Here is a 20274-nt window from a genome sequence, read left to right as displayed (position 1 = left end):
TTTGAATTCATCATTAGATCATTTATTTTCAGATAATTTCATGTTGTCTCATGCATATTCCCTTTAAACTTTAATTTCACATTAATATAAAAGCATTTCACTCAGTGATTCAGGCACCACCATTTTGGTGGCTTTTCTAATTACCTTAGTTTGACTATTTCATAATATACTTGAAACATCGAAATGGATGGGTCATTTTTATACCCAGTTTAAATTAAATTATAATAACCTAAGAGCTCTTATTCCAAGATGTAGGAATTAAGATCTCAATTATTTGGCTTCTTCAAGATACACAATTCTGATGGAATCACATTTACTATGTGACATCAGAAGTAGCTGTGAAGGATTCCATCTGCAGACAGACCCTGGGCGGCTGTCCTTCATTCTGCTCAGCCAGCCAGGCTGGCATACCTGTTTCTGACTTTGAAATCATCTATGACTACCTCCCAGCATCAGTGGTGAAACAGCATCATTATTCAACTTTCACTACTTACTCAAAAAGAAATGTGAAAGGATGAAAATTATCTGCCATGGTGTAGCTGCAGGAGTAAGGGGGCTCCCCTACTGGGACAAATTCCCTGTGAATCCAGTGAAACTGAAGGAGGATAAGGGGAAGGCATGTTGGGAGAGTTTGTTGATTTATTTATATTTTGGTATCATAAATGTACAATTACATGAACAACATTATGGTTACTAGAAACATTACGGTTACCAAGTCCCTCCACACACCCCATTACAGTCACTGTCCATCAGCGTAGTAAGATGCTACAGAATCACTACTTGTCTGGGAGAGTTTTATTTCTTACAACTTGCTTGAGGTTGCCAGCCAGCCCGGCGCCACTGGTCTCCCCCCGCCGGCCCTCATCCCCTCCTTGCTGCCCTTGCGGGGAGGCTCTGTGTGAGGGGCCATGTGACTGGCGGGCACCAGACCAACCAGGTACCAGGCACGGAGGGGAGGGGAGAATGGCTGTTTCCTCTCCCCGCTGCCCCAACCCAACTGTCAGGCTCTGTGCTGTGAACACCCACTGATACATAAATGTCTAAGGCCAAGCAGGAGATCCTGGAAATTCTGCCAGTCACCCCACATATGGCCAGGTTTTATTTTAAACTTTAATTGTAATTTTAATATCTCTATTTCCCAACTGAGCCTAATTTTCTAAAGTCAGTAGTGAAAACTCTCAGAACCAAGATTTTGCTTAACTGACACCTGGAGTAAATAAATAGTATCCAAGAGGTACTTCTAAAGTACTTGGCCTGAGACTTTTTTTAAATTAAAGTATGGTTGATATACATTCTTATATTGGTTTCAAGTGCACAACACAGTGCTTCAACAGATACCACATTATTAAATGCTCACCCCCACTAGTGTGGTTACTATCTGTCAACGTAGAAGATGTTACAGAATCACTGACTATGTTCTCCGTGCTGCACTTCCATCCCCATGGCTATCTTGTATTATGATTGAGATTTTGTGCCTCTTTATCCCCCTCACCCTCCCCACCCACCCACTCCAACCCCTCCCCATCGTAACGACCACACACTTCTCAGTGTCTGTGAGTCTACTGCTGTTTTATTCATTTTGTTTTGTTTTGCATTTATATTCCACAAATAAGTAAAATCATACGGTATTTGTCTTTCTCTGCCTGCTTATTTCAATTAGCATAATACCCTCCAGATCCATCCATGTTGTTGCAAATGGCAGGATTTCTTTTTTATGGCTGAATAGTATTCCATTGTATATATGTACCATTTCTTCTTTATCCAGTCATCTATTGATAGACACAGTGATTGATTTATGATTATGTAGCCATTTTTGAGAATGTGCCCCATCATAATTTAACAAATTGTAGCCTAATCTTGTACTCTGGCAAAACTTATATCCACAGAAATGAAAAGGAAGTCCATTTGTGTATCTTAATTTATCTTTTAATGTGGCACACATTTTATTTGAACTAAAAAGTCAAAATATTAATCCTATAAGTTTATCTTAGCAGTAACAAATAATATTTACATATTAAATGTAACAAAATATGAAGTCTTATTATCAGACTAGAATTGTTAACTACCAAAACCAATTAAATCCTTTATAAAGCCCTTTATGTGTCATAGATTTGATTCCATTGTAGATACAATAATGCACCTCTTTCCACTGCCCAGAATAAGACTCTAGATAGCTATTAAGCAGGCATTAGCCTTAGTCCCACATCCCTATATCACTGAGATTTTTATGTAATAGTTAACAGTCAACTGCTCTAAAAAAAAATCTAATTGGCTTCCCTTGTGCTTCTCAAAGTTTAATGCTAAAATTATTTGTTCTAAATTTTGACTCAATTGTTATATTTATTCTGAATTTTGATTATAGCTATAATATATTATAGCTAAAGATTCTAGCATAGCTCTCATGTTTAGACTTGCTTTGAGGGAAGTTTCTCACTGTTAGGATGTAATTGTGTTGGCACTCTCTAGCCTTCCTGCCTTGAGTCAGGTATTTGGTCCAGGGTCTTTTGATACATAGCAATCTGAGGACTGAAGTACCAATTTACGTACTATTGAAGTCTTTGCTCTTGCCTAGGATATCTTTACTTTGTATTTGTTTTTCTTGCATTTTTTTCATAAAGATAATTTTATACAGGAGAAGAGATACAAGAATTTCAAATAAATAGGCCCTGCTTCTTTTGTTTAGGGAGAAAAAAATATTTTGTTAATCTGGAATTTAGGTTAGTAAGGATGTGAGAGAGGAAAATACCATCTTTTCTCCTCCTCTAACAGCTGTATCTAAGCCTGCTTTATCTACTTATCACTTTCTGATTTCTCACAGAAATTTTTTAAAAATAGGAGTAATACTGCTTAAGAATGTATTTAGTTTGTTATTCAATGTTAGATATATATGTTAAAATTTTGGATATGAGATTAAAAATTAAATGATGTGCCATTGTCAGAGGATATAACACATAAAATAATCCTGAGAAACTTTCTTTATATTGGTGAACATATGGGATGATTCGGGTGACCCAGAAGAGTACCTGGTGTGGCTCTTTTCAGTTTAAGTTATGCCCACAGTACAGAGAGCATGAGAGGAAGGGCAGAAGATATGGCTGGCAAGGATATTTCCAACCTCTAAAGAGCTTGAATGCCGGGGCCTTTGGGTTTTGTTCTCCAGGAAAAAAGAAACCTCATAAGGTTTTAAAGAGAAGTCAAGACGGTGACACAGGGAGAGATGTTTGAGAAGATGTCAGCCATCACGATAGCCCAAATGGGAGATGATGGGGCTCCGAACTAACGCACGAGCAATGGATATTTCTCAGACGTATGCTGATGAGGGTCCTTCCCAAGAAGGAACTGAGAGGCTTGGGTATTTTTTGATGCTGGTGTAAGAGGAGAAAATCTTGGTATAATGCAGTATCTGGAACAAGAAATGCTGGTGATAAAACTGGGGTTGTTTTGTTTTTCAATTAAAAACTTTTGTATGGAGTGTCTGGAGGAAAGAGAAAATAAATCTAATTTCAAAATGTTAAATCTGACAAAACTGACTGATAGGAAATTCAGGCATGAGCCTCAGAGGGTCAGCTGAGGCTGGAAGTAAGAATCTGAGAGTGACATGACATCTGAGCCACGCCTGTCATGGCATCGCCGGGTGAAGAGTGCGGCCGCCTGACCGAAGGGGAATACGTGTCCAAGGGGATTAAGGAAAAACGTTTGTTTGTTTTAATCAGTAGAACCCACTTGCAAATAAAGGGATGGTTTCAAAGATGTTCTGAGTTGTTCTAGATGTAGATAGGAAAAAATGAAAGCAAAACTCGAGAAACAAAAATATTATATTAGGAAAAAATATTTCTTGTTACTAAAATATATTAAAATTTAATATTAAAGATACCAGTTTAGAATGATACAGAGAAGATTAGCGTGGCCCCTGTGCAAGGATGACATGTAAATTTATGAAGTGTTCCATATTTTTGTGAAACCATAAGATTTTATATTAGCGATATACCTTAATAAAAATAAGTTAATGAAATAAGTATTTTTTGCCCCCAAAAAAGATACAAATTTAGTATTTCTTTGTTAAAACTGTTATTTCAGAGGTGAAAAATACTGTGACACATATACAGAATCATTGACAAAATTTTGTATCTGCCATCAGATTTGAGAACCTCAAAGAACATTGCTTTTAAATTTCCATTTTGGTCGTATTAACAAAGGAACTCAAATTTGAGTGCTAGAAACCTATAGAAAAATTTATTTTTTATATTTGATTTTTGGGTGAATATGTAAATGGCAGAGTGCAACATTAAAGTTGCAATTTAAAAATGATAAGTCTCTACTACTTCATTTTTAGCAATCAAACAGTGGCCATTGGAAAGAACTTTAAAGTAGATGGCTTTGCAGTGAACTTGTTGGATGGGGACCATGTTTATTGTGTATTTTTCTTTAAGCCAATAGTTCTCAAGCCATTACTGTTTGTAAAGGCATGTGAGTGTGTGTGTATAAATACTGCTGCAAATAGAGTTTGTTAACATGCACCTGTTCTTTGAAGAGTTTGAAGAGTTTGATGAAACTCTAGGAATAGCTGTGATTTTGGTTTCAGAAACAAACTAATCTAGCTTCTCTGTTATTTCCAATTTAGTCATTAGGCTATGAGGATTTAGTCAAAACATGTCTTTCCTAATTATCTCAGTGGGTTTGGGACCATATTTGCAAAAAATGATTTTCTGTGTTGGCTTCCTAATAATTTGCATACCAACAAGTGGAGGAGACTGGATGGAATGCTCCTAAGTGTCTGAAGGAAATGAGTTCCTGAGTGTTATGTATGTGAGTGTGTGTGGTGGGGAGGGCCTTCATAATCACTTCTCATCACCCCAAGCAATCAGCACACTTACTGTAAGTGCAGACTGTTTTCTTCTTAGCTGGAAAGCAGTTTAAATGGTAGCTCTGGTTGTCTCAGACCTTCTGTAAACTTCCCTGGAAATCCTTAGCAATGTACTTAGTTCTGGAACACTTGCTATCAAGTGGAAGGAGAGACGCTTTTAGAAGGTAGAGATGATTTTCAGTAGTTTCTGTGTGAAATAAATTGCAGTCCCTCACTCCATCTGTACTAATAAATCAAAAGAGAAATTCAGAGCAGTAACTTAAGTAATGATGCTTCTGTCATATAGACCACAAAGGACATGTAGGAGAAATCATCAGGTCTTACAGAATGTTCAGGGCACTTGACATCCGAGTTATCTGTGCTTCGAGTTTTGCAGCGATAAGCTTGTTTGAGGTCTGCACGAGTTCCCTTACCTTAAAAGGGTGGCTCACTAGTGCCCTGACTGTGTCACTGATGGACTCAAAATGTAATTGGATATCAATACAGCCAGGCTTTGCAAATTCCACTCGCTATGACAGTATAAAGTAAAAGGCAAACAGGAGGAAGGTGTCTGGATTATTGAATCTAGCTGTAAATCTTATTGAGATTTTCTGCTTATAGACCGAGAAAACTTAATGGAAATAAACAGTGTATTTAATAGATGGTAGAAGATATAAAGTCTAAAAAAAGTGGAATTCTTGGGACATACAGTAAAGGCAATGTAGTGTTTTCTCTGTCAGTTTTTTGAAACCTGTTGTTTAAAAATTGGGTGGAATCAATTCAATTTCAGTTTTTAAAAAATATCTAAGGTACTGAGTATAGGATTCCTTAGGCATCTGCCGTTAGGTAGGAATTCAGCCTGTTGGCCCCATAGCAGATTAGGTTCAGCAAACTCGTTTGTGCCTGTCTGGTCCCCACAGGTAAGAACCCTTTGTCTCAAGCAGCGTGTCAATGCAATGTTACAGGTAGACAATGTTTGCTTTTCCAAACCATTCTCAATCTTGCCCTCCCTCTGTAAGTAATCGCCCATCCTACCATAAGCCCATTAAAAAAAATATTTAATGCATACTTATATAATCAAGGGTATGCTTATTGATAAGGCCAGAGCCCAGCTCTAGCAGTCACTGTTTCTTTAACCTGTTGTGTATTTGTAATCAAAGAATCCGAATTGAAACAATCCCATTACCCAGTGCTCATATTCAATCACTGAGGCTCTCACTTTTCAAAAATTTGTAGTATGTTCCATAAAAGCTGGGATAGGATTTTGTTGTTGGGCTCTTTTTTGGGTGAATAAAATTTATCTTATTGGCTAGAGATGCAGTCTTGTAACATATTAATATTATCCTCTTTCGAAAATAATCTTCATAGCAATCCAGAGGGCATTCTGTCTTACTGAGAACCTTGGGGATTCGTGATTATTACACGTTGCTTATGGAGTAAAATGTGACTCCAGCGAATATTTATTCTTCATGTCATTAAAATCTGTGCTTCTTTGAAACCAATAATAGTAAGCATACAAGAAAAAAACATGAATTAACTTTACGGTAAACTTCTGCCCAAAAGATACTACAGACCAGATTTTATAGGGATCGCCATATATTTTATTTCTCAACATATAGTGGACTGCCAAGAACATTAATAATGCACATCTGTGTTTGAATACAAATGACTCCCTATAAGACCTGTTTTGATTATTTAATGGAATTACCTATCTGCGTACTCAGTGCAGTTTACTGTGGTTTGGAATAGCAGTTAATAATGGAAGACTGAGGCAAATTTTAAAAATAGCATGTTTAATAATACAAATTAGTTCTATTACACAAAGAATCAAAGAGAAGATATTATGGACACAATACCTTCTCCCTTCTCTCTTTTTACTCATCACTAAGACACTCTTCTCCTATGAGAGTATTTTTTGTCATTTCCCCAAACACAGAAAAATAGACTGGTATGTTCAGAAGATCCACCGATTTTCCCAAACTACAAATTCAAATCTTATGTTGTCCAGGTTACTTTCAATCAAGAAACTGGGAAGTCACACTGTGGAATTGTGTGAGGCCAGCCCCTTCCCAAAATTGCTTTGAAGTATAGAATATTCTGCCCTCTTTCAGACTTCCAGGGGCTGTGTATCTTTTACAGAGAAAAATGGTCCACAGCCCAGTGGTTTTCTTAATACTTCAGATGTGGGGATTTTGTGAGCGTGGAGTGAAGCAAAGCTGAACTGCCAGTCTGGGTGAGGAGCACGGGCCTGGGGTAAGGGTGTATCTCTGCGCCCCGCCCCATCATATCAGGACGCCCTGAGGCATCTCCCCCAGAAGTCTCATAGTCCACGAGAGTAGTTTGAAATCTACTACTTTGTGGGAAATAGAAGTTGTATGCCTGAAAAAGAATTAACTCATGTAAATATCACAGATTTCACCTGTCAGTCTTCTGATGAGCTTTGCTCATTTAATAAGCTTGAACTGATGAATGTATGACATGTCTGTATTAAAGAGAAATATAGATGTATCATGTGCACATATGTGTATATATAACACAAATGATGTGAGAGGCACATACATACGAGTATATATAACAGAAATGATGTGAGTGAGAGCCTCTGTCCCAGGCAGGGAGCTGGTACTCCTGGAGGGGAGCCGTTTGTACCTTTATAACAGCCTGGGCCCTGCATGGGGTGTAGTCATCATTGCCTGGCATTTCCACTCACCTGGACATCGTAACATCATAGGAAGACAGCGGTTACAGATTCTGAGATTCTAATAATTGCTATGTTTCTGTGCCACTAATAGTACTTTTTAAAATGATTTTTGTTCATAGGCGCAGTAGACCTTAGACCTGCATTTTGTGGCACAAAACTTCCAGCACCAGGAGTCCTAGAAATATTGTGCTCAGTCTTAGATTTTATTTAAGCTCCCTTACTATCTGTGATATAAAATTTCACCATAATACCAAAAAGTCTCCACATATATTGTTCTGTCCTAATATCAGTAGTGAATTTGTTGATCTTTTTAGAGAGCCACAGCTGAAAACCCACCTTTTTGAGTACTTTGTCCTAGCAAAGAGTGACTCTCAGAATTTACAGAAGAATCTAGAACGTGCTGACTTCCCAGCCGACAGCAAAGCCAGTGATATCAGCAAAATTTAGTTCTATCGGGGTCCCTTCTTCAGTGCAGTTTTTCCCAGGAAAACTATTACCCTAAAGTAATTTACTCTCCCAGGGATTTCTATGGGTTAAATGGCAGAAAGGCATTACAGTCAGACGTTCTAGTTCATATCCCAGTTGAGGTTACTTCATGTATATGTTTTTTAAGATGATGCTGGGAAAATTCTTTTCTTATTTTTAGTTCAATTTGCTTTGAGAAATTTTGCTGTTTACTTCATAATCTTACTCACCTAGAAATGATAAACTGAGAATCTCATAGGTTATGTGTCTAAGGTCTGCTGCTGAATGTAATGGGCAGAGTTGAATAGGTCAGAAGGGCAAAATCATAGCTACATAGTTCTCGGCTGTGATTTCATTACACGAAAGATGAGGACATTTCTGAATAAACAGTACTACTGGGTCCACAAGCAAGCTGAATCCGTGTTTCTTTTTTCTGGTGCTTGATACCACAGAAAGATGTATTTGGAAGTTACTTGTTTCCCTAAACATGTACTCCAAGAGCTGCAAAACACTTCTGGTTATGGCAAAAACATTCCTAAGAATTCCCTAGAAATCTGTTTATAATTCCCTAACAAAAAGGAAAGGAATAAGATGAACACTGCAGTGAGCAAGTGAAGTCATGTATGTTGTATATATTTTAGACATTATAAACTCTCAACTGAAGGGAAATACATTCAATTTGTTTTACTACTGTAAATAGACACTATTTATTGCAAATTTTCATTTCAATGTTCTTACAACTCCACACGGTTACAAGTTTTAAAGCCCAGTTTTTAGACCCCAGTGCAGCTCTGGAAAGGAAACCCCGAACCGGAAGGCCTGAGCTCACTCAGGTGCCGGGAAGGGCCTACTCTGGGGTCTGTGTGCACTAAGCTCCGCTGTGACTAAAATAAAATAATACATATAAAATAAAAAGAGAAAGGGGGAGATAGGCAGAAGGGAGGGGAGAAAACGAGGGCAAAAGAGAGCAGGTTGCAAAAAGAGATTTCAAGAAAGTCAACTTCTGCAAATGTAATTTTGTGAATTGTAATTTTTCATGTAACTTTTTAAAGCCTAGCTAGTTCTTATTTAAAACAATTTTTAACATGAAAGTCACCTTCCCAGCAATCTCTAAGTCTACGTTACGGTACAGTATTGTCAACCACATACTCCATTATGCACGACTCCCCAGCGCCACACCACACCTCCTGCCAGGCTAAATGCTGTGCCCCTTGGGCAGCTGCCCACCTTGCTGTCCCCCAGTCCCTCATGACCACCATTCTCCTCTCTGTGTCTGTGTGTTCAGCTGCCTTAGATGTGTCACCACAGTATTTGACTTCCTGTGATGTCCTCAAGGTTCATCCACACTGTGGGAAGTAACAGGATTTCTTTCTTTTCTGCATAATAATAAGGCTGAATAATATTCCACTGTATTTATATGCCAATATTTTTTGTCTGCCCATCTGTCAGTGGACACTTAGGTGGCTTCCACCTCTTGGCTGCTGTGCACAGCTCACTTCGTGTAATTTTAATTCAGTTGCAAACTGTCAGTCGCTCTGTCTCCAGTCCGTCTCACACCGTTGCTCTGCTTTCCTCTTCTTAGTTCTTAGCAGCGCTGTTGAAAACATGCTTGTGTGCTGGCTGAGTGATTATATATGTCTACCTAGGCAGGCACGCAGGTGGCAGTAAGCGGGTCCTGTGCAAGAAGCAGCACAGGCGTGATGAAGGCATGCCGTTGTCCTTGCAGGACGAGTCTGCACCAGCCGACAAGCCATGCAAACCGGAGGCGGCGCCGGCCACGTGCTCACCCGCAGCAGCGTCGGGCCCACAGGAGGTGCTGTACATCAACGGGAACGGGACCTACAGCCACCACAGTTACCGAGGGCTGGGAGGGGGCCTGCTGAGTCTGAACGACGCCTCCAGTAGCGGTGAGTCTCCGTTCTGCTTCGTGCTTTTTGTGTCCATTTGAGGGTTGTCAACTCTCCAAAGCTGAGAGGAGAAAATGAATATACTGTTAAAAGCAATAGTCAGGGCCCATCTGCTAAAAACACAACTGTTAATATGGAACGTCCAGCTCCGCACAAGGATACCTCTTGAAAGCAACAGCTCCGTTACAATGATGGCTATTTTATACTAAAAAAAAAACCTCAACTAGAGAAACAGCAAATGCCTGCACGTTCTTCCCCTCCCCCCACCAGTCATAATGGTCTATTCTTCAAGAATAATGACACATTCAGTATTCAAAGGAGTTTTTAATTGGAAATTCCAGGCACCAGAAATTTTATTAACTTGAAACATACACAGTCGTTATATCTGAGAACATAAAAACTGAACACATAGAAACAACCTGTGGCCCTCCAGCCAGTAGGTTGTCAGAAACTGGCTCCCCAGTAGTGAGCTGTGTGCTGGAGCTCATATAGGCTTGTGCTTGGTCAGTTTTTAGGAATTTCATGAGTTTGTATACCAGAATGAATTCCAAATGTATAATATAAAACCATATATGTATTAGGAATAAAATTTCTTGTAACTGGGTTGTAGGAAAAGCTTTCCTACACTAGACTTAAAATTCATGGGAAAACAAGTTTCATCTCACACACACACATATAACTTTTACATGATGAAAAACTCAATTAACAAGGTAAAAAATAATAAATTTGAAAAGTTATTAGCTATCTATACTGCAAAGAGTTAATACACCAATACATAAAGGTCTTCTGAAAAGAAAGATTTTTCAAAGTTGTATATTAAAAAAGTAAAGCTAGAAATATAAACACACACTTCTCAGAGAAAGGAATGCAAGTGTCCCTTAAATATAGGTAAAGTTACTCAGCCCCACTCACTCCTAATAAGACAAGTACAGCTTCTACCCATCAGATTAGCAAAAGTCTAAATAGATACACACTGTTCTTTCAACCAGGCTGTGGGGCACGCGAGTGCTCTCATGCATTATAGAAATGCAAAAAGTTGGGGTGGAGTTTGCCAGTACTACAAAATTAAATGTGCATTTACCATTGTACCCAGCAATCTCTTTAGTAACCTCTTACTATGAATTTATCTCACAGACACACTGGCAAAAATACAAAAAGACATATGCACAAGGCTATTCATTGCAGTGTTATTTATAAATCCATAAAAATGAGGTTACCAAGAAAAATGCCCATCAGCAGATGGCTGGTTGACTCATTTATGGTGCATTCAAGCAAGAGAGTAACATGCAGCTATAAAAAGTAATGGAAATATCTTTATGTATTCTGAGTGGTGAAAAGAATTTATAGTGTTCGACATTCACTGAAGAAAGATTCATGTAATTTTTTCTTGAAGTTTACATAGAGGCAGGGAAGGGAGAACAGTGTGGAAAAGGGAATGTAAGCCAGAATCCTCTGCACATACTTGTTGTTTATACTTCATCAATTTCACTTTGGAATAATGTACATATTTACATAATTATGTAATTGTTTTTAAGAATTGTTTTTAAGAATCACTAATTTTGAAAGAAAAGTAATGCAAATGACTTTATCTGTTCAATGAGTGATTGGCATAGCCTCATATGGAGGAATTCTCCCAAGTGATCTCAAAAATCGTGATTTGACTCCACAGCAGGCAAGCCTATTATAAAACCTGGAACTACTGTCAGTAACCGTATTATTATTTTGGGCCTGTTGTCTGTGTTTTGCGGTTTAAAGCAAATTTGTAACTGGGTTGGTTTCAGTGGAATATAGGGGGCGAAGCACATACAGATGTAAAATTAATAAGTTTAGGCAAAATCTCCACTATCTAATATTGGAATTGGTAGTGTCAGTGAGAAATAGCTTATTTTTTGTTTGAAAAAAACGTATTTCCTATCTTTTTCCACTGAAGATGCCTGGAAACAATGACCAGTTTGAAAATTTGAATTAGGTTTGCTGGCTTTTAATATTTGGGGGAGGAGACTGTATTATCATTGTCAAATGAGTGTACACTCTAAAAATTCACTCTCCTTTACAGTCCTGGAAATATGCTCTCATGTGTTCAGGAATTCTGCCTTAAAGCTGGGCCTGGAAAGGCCCTCTAAGCTCTAGTCCTTACCAGTTGCCTTCCAACTCAAAAGCCCTGTGCCTCAGTGGAAGGCAAGAGAGAATGCAGCTGACTGTGGGACAAAATGAAGTTTCAAGGGTATATTCAGGTTTTCAAAAGCTGGTGAACCTTCTCAGCTGTTTTCAAATCTTATTTTTATTTGGACAGTGACTGAGCAGGAAAGAGCAAGTCCAAGACCAGAAAAAGAAGCATAAACCAAAGCCAAGCCTTCTTCCAGTCTGCAAAGCTGGAAACTCCAGCACTTCCTTCTTTAGTAGTTTACATAAATGAGAGCAGAGAGGTTGTTCTGAACCTCGCTACTAAATCAAAAAATATGGGGAAAAATGTATTCAGTAAAGACTATTGACACACTCTTCATTTTCTAGATTTTAAAAGTCATTCATTTGTTAAATTTATTTAACGTCAACTAATAAAATGCCAACCCCTTACTGAGTCCTTACGGTACTTCAGCACAGTCTCCATTTAGTTGTCATACAGTCCTATGAGGCTGCACTTTGAGAGGAACTTTTTATAAAATTGAACATGCCCCTACTTCAAAAAATAATGCTAAGACAGCATTTTCTTTTTTCTAACATGATTGAAACCTATTTTGTGAGGATCAGAGAGGTTGAGTGACTTGCTCCAAATCCCTCATTAAGAAGGGAGGAGGCAGGATTTGAACACCGGCATCTGGCATCAGAGGCCACATTGTAAACCACTGTTAGGGAAGCAACTACTCAAGGAAGGAGTGGCTCCTGGTCAGCACTAATATGATTTGTCTCCTCTTCTGAGCATTTCACATAAATGAATGAATCACACAGTATGTGGTCTTTCATGCTGACTTCTTTCATGTAACATGCTTTCAAGGTCTACGGTATAGCAGTCTTTATTTTTGCCAAATAATGTCCTGTACTATGGGTGCGCCATTGGTTTTAGCTCTTCATCATTAGCTGGGCACTTGGGCCGCCCTTTTGATTTACTATGGATAACGCTGCTGGAAACACGCACAAGTTTACGTACATATATTATCTGTTATTTGGGATATATGCCTCAGAGTAGAGTTGGTTCATACATATAATTCTATGTTTAACATTTTGAGAAAATAGGCTGAATATGGGATGTCTTTCTATTTAATTCACTCTCTCTAAATTTCTCTCAACCATGTCTTATATTTATAATACAAGTGTTTCACTTCTGTTAAATTTATTGCCAAGTATTTCCCTTGTGATGCTATATAGATGGAATATTTTCCTTAGAATATTCTGTATTTTTCCATTAGCAGGAAGAGGTGAGGTAGTGGTATTAATCCTTTAAATGTTCAGTAGAGTTCAGGAGTGATGTGTGTACCTGGCTTTTCTTGTAGGTTTTTGGTCACTAACTCAACCTCTAATTTGTTACAAGTTTACTCATATTGTCTTTCTTTTGGAGGCAGGTTAGGTAGTTTGTGTATTTCCAGGAATTTGACCTTTTTAATTGAGTTGTCTTATTTATTGACATAATTGTTGACAGTACTCCTTCATAATCCTTATTTTCAGAAGGTTCAGTGATGTCCCCACTGTCATTTCTGATCCTAGTCACTTGAGTTGTGTCCCCTTTCTTGGTGATTCTGGCTAAATGTTTGTCAGTTTTCTTGATCCCTTCAAAGAACAAGCTTTTGGGTAGTTGATTTTTCTCTGTTCTTTTTCTATTCTCTATTTCATTGATTTTTACTCCTGTATTTATTATTTCCCTCATTTTGCTTAGATTAAGTTTAGTTCACTCTTATTTTCTTGTCTTAAGCTGAAAAGTTAAAACATTTATTTGAAGTATTTTTTTAAATCTTCACATATAGGCATTCACAGCTGTAAATTTCCTAAGAATGGCTTTATTTGCATCCCATAATGTGTTTTTGTGTTGGTTCATCTCCAAGTGTTCTGTAATTTCTCCCATCCTTTCTTCTTTGGGAAGAGGAGGAGGATGTCACATATGAGTGTGTTTAATTGCCACGTATTGGTGAATTTCCCAAATTCTTTCTGTAATGATTTCTAACTTTATTCCATGTGGTCAGACAACATACTTCATATAATTTCAACTCTTTCAAGTTCACGTTTTTGCTCATGAGATTCTTTTATGACCCGGGTTGCAGGCTGTCGGAGGGCATCCCGCATGTAACCTGCTGCAGGTGGGTTACGTGAGTGGTGAGTGAGGCCGAGCTGACGGACGGTGGCGTTCAGTTTCCGTGTTCTTGTGGACCGTCTGCCCCATCTCCTTACCCGTTACTGAAAGAAGCTTCCTGAAGTCTCCAACTCCTGCTGCTGAATCGTTTGCTTTGCCCGTCGTTCCGCCAGTTCCGCTGCCTTTACTTTGGGAGCTCCGTTGTCAGGGACGCATACCATTTGTGGTCTTACATCTTCTTGATGGATTGACTCTTATCATCGTAAAATGTCCCTCTTTATAACAACATTTTTAAAGTCTGTTTTGCTTAGTAGTAGTTACTTCCATAATATCAGAAAAAGGCCATGTAAGCTGGCTTATTGTGGTGGTTGTACTGAAAATGAAGAGAAGTGGGCAGAGCTTTGGGTGTGGAAGTGCCTCAGAAGAACACAGAGCAGGCTGAGCACTGCTTACCTCAGACACAACCAGAGCAACTCACCTTTCCGGAAATGGCTGAGTTAAGTCTGGGAGCCCAGTGCCAAGTGAGAATATGGAGCCCCTTGTTCAAAAATTAAGATTTCAAGACAGTGACAACAAAATCGCCTGCAACTCCTCTGAGCACAGGATCCTGGAGGACGACACAGTTCATGTCATCGAGTTGGAGAAATGACTGTGTTTCCATGAAAGAGGCGAGAGGAAGGGTACTCACACAAAGAAGGAAAGATCAGAGACGGGCTAGGCTATTTCGAGAGAGTATTTTGAGGAGAGGAGAGAACTTTGGGGCCACTCGAAGTAAAAATTGAGAGGGAGTTTCAAGGAAAAATTTTGCTATGAATTATTAATGAACAGGGCTCCAAAAATTTATCTTGCCCTTCAACCCATTCTTCAGAGGGACCAAGATGATCTTTAAGAAAAGGAAACTCTGATCACATCATTTCATTATATAAAGCCTTTCTGGGGGGCTCGCTGTTCTCAGGAACAGGGCGTTATCCAGCCTCTCGCCCCTCAAGCCCCACCCACATGGAACTGTCCTTGGCCTGCCTCTTTACCCCCACACCCCTCATTTATCACTCATCTTTCAAGTCCAGACTCCAAGTCTGAATCGAGCATCGTCACGACTCTCGTAGCATCCCTGCTTTGTCTGTTGAAGCATGGTCCACAGTGCGTGCACACACATATGTAATCATAATACGTTGGTATCCATCCTTTAATAGATTGTTCAGGGTGCTCAGAAGCCACATGGGAAATCTGGTGTAGATTCTAGATATGCAGCCACATAAGCGGATAGAAAGCAGGTTTTATCAACTTGCAGTTTTAATGTAGATACAGTGGTACTATGTGAGGTCCATCTTGTCTTAAGTCCTCCCCGGAATAACCCCACTATCATAGAATGATAGAATGCCAGAATCTAGAGGGACTTGGAAAGTTGATAGCACTCTGTTTATTTTTTTAATACTATTAAGATTAAAAACAGGCTGGAAAACCTAGGTGACTTGCCCAAGGTCACACAGGCTGATTTTTTGGTGTTTTAGTTAATTCATCTTCTAGCTTTTCTATGATGAAATACAGATTTCTTAAGGACACAGCAAAGAAGAACTTTGAACAATACAGACTGTACTGCTGAGAAGAAACCAAAGTAGTGGAATAGCTAGAATGGCAGCAAATAAAAATAACACTGCTTTCTCTGAGCAATGGCTGTGAGCTGAGTGTAACGGAGCTGAAAAAATAAAATGCAAAGGCTAGTCTTGGGAAATAACAGCTTTAGACTTAAACCAGAGAGAATTTCTCTAGCCCACATCTGAAGGACTCTAGTTTTAGCAGTGGCATGTGTGTGTGTATATATATATAGGAACCCTAAATACCTTTCAAAAACACATACTGTCCAGAAGCCTGATAATGGCTGCTGCTGTTTGATTTTGTTTAATGTTTGTTTTAACCACAGAAAGGTAGTCAGGTTGATTGGTCCCACAACTTCTTTTATTTGGGGGACTTCATAAATTCTGTGAACCCCAAACATTCCAACTTTTTAAAATGGTATTCTCCCTAGTGTATTTGTTCATTTCTAGGATATCAGAACAGTCATTCCCTATAACAGATTTGGAGCTGTGAAGAAATAAACTATATACATATACGTAAAGCTTGAGAACGTAAAAGGATCGAGCAGAAGATTGGCATTGTATGAGGTGCCATGTGACCCCCCGATGGCTGACAAGCCCAGGTAATCTAAGTTTGAAAATTCTTGATTTTAGGATTTGAGAGATCTTCTGAAAAGTGTGGAAGGGAGCAGCAGATTTTTCAAGAGACCAAGCTGAATTAGCTACACATCTGACTTAATTTATAAAGCAGATGAAGACAATCAAATTTCTGACCTAATAGTGAAACTGAGAAGGCCGATAGGAGTCGGCAGCATCAAAGGGGGGCAAAGACTGAAGGGGAGACAGTGCCTGTGGGACATTTTAGCTAATACAATAAGGATGTGAGTCCTGCACATGGTCCAAGAAGAATGGGAAGGTAGAAGAATCAGCACAGACACCTTAATGGCACTTGGGTTTAATTTAACAAATATTTTTGGATTCTCATTGTCCAATCACTGTAATAGGTGCTTTCTTAGCCTGTTTGCGGCACTATAACAAAATTTCCACAGGCTGGGCGGCCTGGATAACAAATATTCTTTCCCACAGTCCTCGAGGCAGAGGCCTAAGACCGAAGCATCCGCGGCCCGGTGTCGCGTAGGGGCCCCATCCTCGCTCTCTGACAGCCGTATCCTTGCCGTGTCCCTGCTGTGGAAGGGGCGGGGGCGCCCTCTGAGGGCAGCCATCCCACTCCTCACAGCCTAGGCCCACGTCCTGATGCCATCACAGTGGGCATAGGTTTTTGATACGTGAATTTTGAGGGGAATGCAAATATTCAGTCTATAGGAGGTACTTTTGAGAAAAAAGTGTGGGTAAGGCAGAATCACTGACCTCAAGGAACTTACAGACCAAAAGGAAGTAAAATATTCTTCCTCCTCTGTGTAAACATCAATCCTTTAGGACTGATTAAATAGCACTTCCTCGGGGAGCCCGCGCTCTACGGTGCCACCCTGCAGCTCCCAGGGAGCCAGGCCTCTGCTGCAGGTACCTTCAGGGTGGCGCTGACCTCACTGCGTGGGGGTGTATGGCTTCCAATGCTTTACCTGATGGATGTGCACCCCTGAAAAGCAGAAGAGTTCTGTTCACTGTTCCTTCCCCTGAATAAGGCTAGGCAGGTAGTAAGTACTCAGCCATACTGGCATAATGAATGAACGAATTAAAAATAATATAACACTAGGTGCCAAAAGTCAAAACGGTACAGAGGGAATCACATACATTGGACGGCAGAGGAGACGGCTTATGTTAGAGCGAGAAAGAATAAGCTGAATTTGAAGGTTCTGTAGGTGGACGAAGGGGTTTTAAAAACTGCTTAATGTTAAAGACCATAGCTACAGGAAAGCTGTCCACGGCGGAGACCTCACAGCCAGGAGAGGCTGCCCTTCAAACCCTCCCTTAGCCTCCATTTGCTTGAACCTGGCAAACTTTCATGCTGGAGTGTTATCAAAATGCAGCAGTTACAGTCTGTACAGGAACTTTCTCAGATTATTCAGCTGGAATGAGAAGCAAGCAAGCACACCTGGTGACCTGGGGCATCAGGATGCTTTCCCTACGGGGAGCTTCACCCTGCGCTGTCTGACGAGGGCAGTTGTGGTTTTGCGCTGTTATCCGCTGGGTCACTTCAGTGTAAATTTCATGCATAATGTGCAAGGTAACTGCTGATGTTCCCTCTGCACAAACTCCACTGGTGGACCTTCCAGTTGGTTTTTCACTTCCGATAAAAACTGGACTGAGGGGGGCAGAGCCAGGATGGCGGCGTGAGTAGAGCGTGGAAATCTCCTCCCAAAAACACATAGAGCTATGAAAATATAACAAAGAAAAATCTTCCTAAAATAGAGACCACAGGACACAGGACAACATCCAGACCACATCCACACCTGCAAGGAACCAGCGCCTTGCGAAGGGGGTAAGATACAAGCCCCGGCCCGGCGGGACCCGAGCGCCCCTCCCCCCGGCTCCCGGCGGGTGGAGAGAAACCGGAGCGGTTTTTTTTTTTGGCGAGCGCTTTTTGGAAGCCTTAGAGGGACGGGCCCCCGTTGCTGGGGAGGCAGGGGGGCGGGACCGGTGAGCAGGTGCCTGGGACCGGCGCCGGAGGACAAAGAATATCCCGCGTTTCTCCCTGCGGGACCGGCGGGCGGGTGCCTGAGACCGGTGCCTGAGGACCGAGGAGGTCGCGCGTTTTTCCTTTTTTTTTTTCTCTTTTTGGCGAGCGCTTTTTGGAAGCCTTGAAGGGACGGGGACCCCAGTGCTAGGGAGGCAGGGTGGCGGAACTGGTGAGCGGGTGCCTGGGACCGGCGCCTGAGGACAAAGAATATCCCGCGTTTTTCCCTGCGGGACCGGTGGGTGGGTGCCTGAGACCGGCACTTGAGGACAGAGGAAATCGCGCGTTTTTCCCCTTTTTTTTTTCTCTTTTCTGCGAGTGCTTTTTGGAAGCCTAAAAGGGACAGGGACCCCGGTGCTAGGGAGGCAGGGCGGCGGGACTGGTGAGCGGGTGCCTGGGACCGGCACCTGAGGACAAAGAATATCCCGCGTTTTTCCCTGTGGGACCGGTGGGTGGGTGCCTGAGACCGGCACCTGAGGACGGAAGAAATTGCGTGTTTTTCCCCTTTTTTTCTCTCTTTTTGGCGAGTGCTTTTTGGAAGCCTTGAAGGGACAGGGACCCCAGTGCTAGGGAGGCAGGGCGGCGGGACTGGTGAGCGGGTGCCTGGGACCAGTGCCTGAGGACAAAGAATATCGAGCGTTGCTTCCCTGCGGGACTGGTGGGTGGGTGCTTTTTGGAAACCTTGAATGGACAGGGACCCTGGTGCTAGGGAGACAGGGCAGCAGGACCAGTGAGCGGGTGCCTGGGACCGGCACCTGAGGAAAAAAAAAAAAAATCGCTTGTTTTTTCCATTTTCTTTTTCTTTCTTTCTGTTCCCTCTCTCATTGTTGCTGTTGTTGTTTTGGTTTGGAGAGTGCTTTTTGGAAGTCTTAAAGGGGCAGGACAGGTCACTTAGACCAGAGGCAGGGAATCTGGGGATCTCTGGGCACTCTAACCCCCTGGGCAGCAGGGAGCACAGAGGCCCCTTACGGAGATAAATAGCCTCCTGGCCGCTCCCCATCCAACGGGGCTCCACCATTTTGGAGAAGCAGCCCCAGCCAGGCCAAGCCCACAGCAACAGCGGAGATAAACCCCAAAGCAACTGGGCGGGAAGCAGAAACCCTGTCTGCGCACAGCTGCCCAGCACAAGCCACTAGAGGTCGCTATTCTCCCAGGAAAAGGCTACAAACCAACAAGAAGGGAAGCTCTTCCAGCGGTCACTTGTACCAGCTCTGCAAACTATCTCTATCACCATGAAAAGGCAAAACTACAGGCAGACAAAGATCACAGAGACAACACCTGAGAAGGAGACAGACCTAACTAGTCCTCCTGAAAAAGAATTCAAAATAAAAATCATGAACATGCTGACAGAGATGCAGAAAAAAATGCAAGAGCAATGGGATGAGATGCACAGAAAAATGCAAGAGCAGTGGGATGAGATGCAGAGAAAAATGCAAGAGCAGTGGGATGAAGTCCGGAAGGAGATCACAGATGTCAGGAAAGAGATCACAGAAGTGAAACAATCCCTGGAAGGATTTATAAGCAGAATGGATAAGATGCAAGAGGCCATTGAAGGAATAGAAGCCAGAGAACAGGAACGTATAGAAGCTGACATAGAGAGAGATAAAAGGATCTCCAGGAATGAAACAACACTAAGAGAAATATGTGACCAATACAAAAGGAAAAACATTCGTATTATAGGGATACCAGAAGAGGAAGAAAGAGGAAAAGGGATAGAAAGTGTCTTTGAAGAAATAATTGCTGAAAACTTCCCAAAACTGGGGGAGGAAATAATCGAATAGACCATGGAATTACACAGAACCCCCAACAGAAAGGATCCAAGGAGGACAACACCAAGACACATAATAATTAAAATGGCAAGGATCAAGGACAA

General features: G+C 41.0%; 1 protein-coding gene and 1 non-coding gene across 7 annotated transcripts in view; both read left to right on the top strand.

The window, feature by feature from the left end:
- The window catches only part of NOL4 (nucleolar protein 4), a 383263-nt gene that overhangs the window by 294996 nt on the left and 67993 nt on the right, over positions 1-20274 (top strand). For all 6 annotated transcript variants that reach the window (XM_073212744.1, XM_073212743.1, XM_073212740.1 and 3 more), the window contains one exon: positions 9733-9913. In XM_073212744.1, the coding sequence (XP_073068845.1) occupies positions 9733-9913 (181 nt within the window). The remainder of the gene's footprint in view (positions 1-9732; positions 9914-20274) is intronic.
- On the top strand, positions 3853-3955 carry LOC118969846 (U6 spliceosomal RNA). The gene has a single exon (XR_005057687.1). It is a non-coding gene; the product is annotated as a U6 spliceosomal RNA (small nuclear RNA).

The sequence above is a fragment of the Manis javanica genome, chromosome 9 (assembly GCF_040802235.1).
Source record: "Manis javanica isolate MJ-LG chromosome 9, MJ_LKY, whole genome shotgun sequence".
NCBI classification, from domain to species: domain Eukaryota; kingdom Metazoa; phylum Chordata; class Mammalia; order Pholidota; family Manidae; genus Manis; species Manis javanica.
This window is presented reverse-complemented; position numbering and strand designations above follow the sequence as displayed.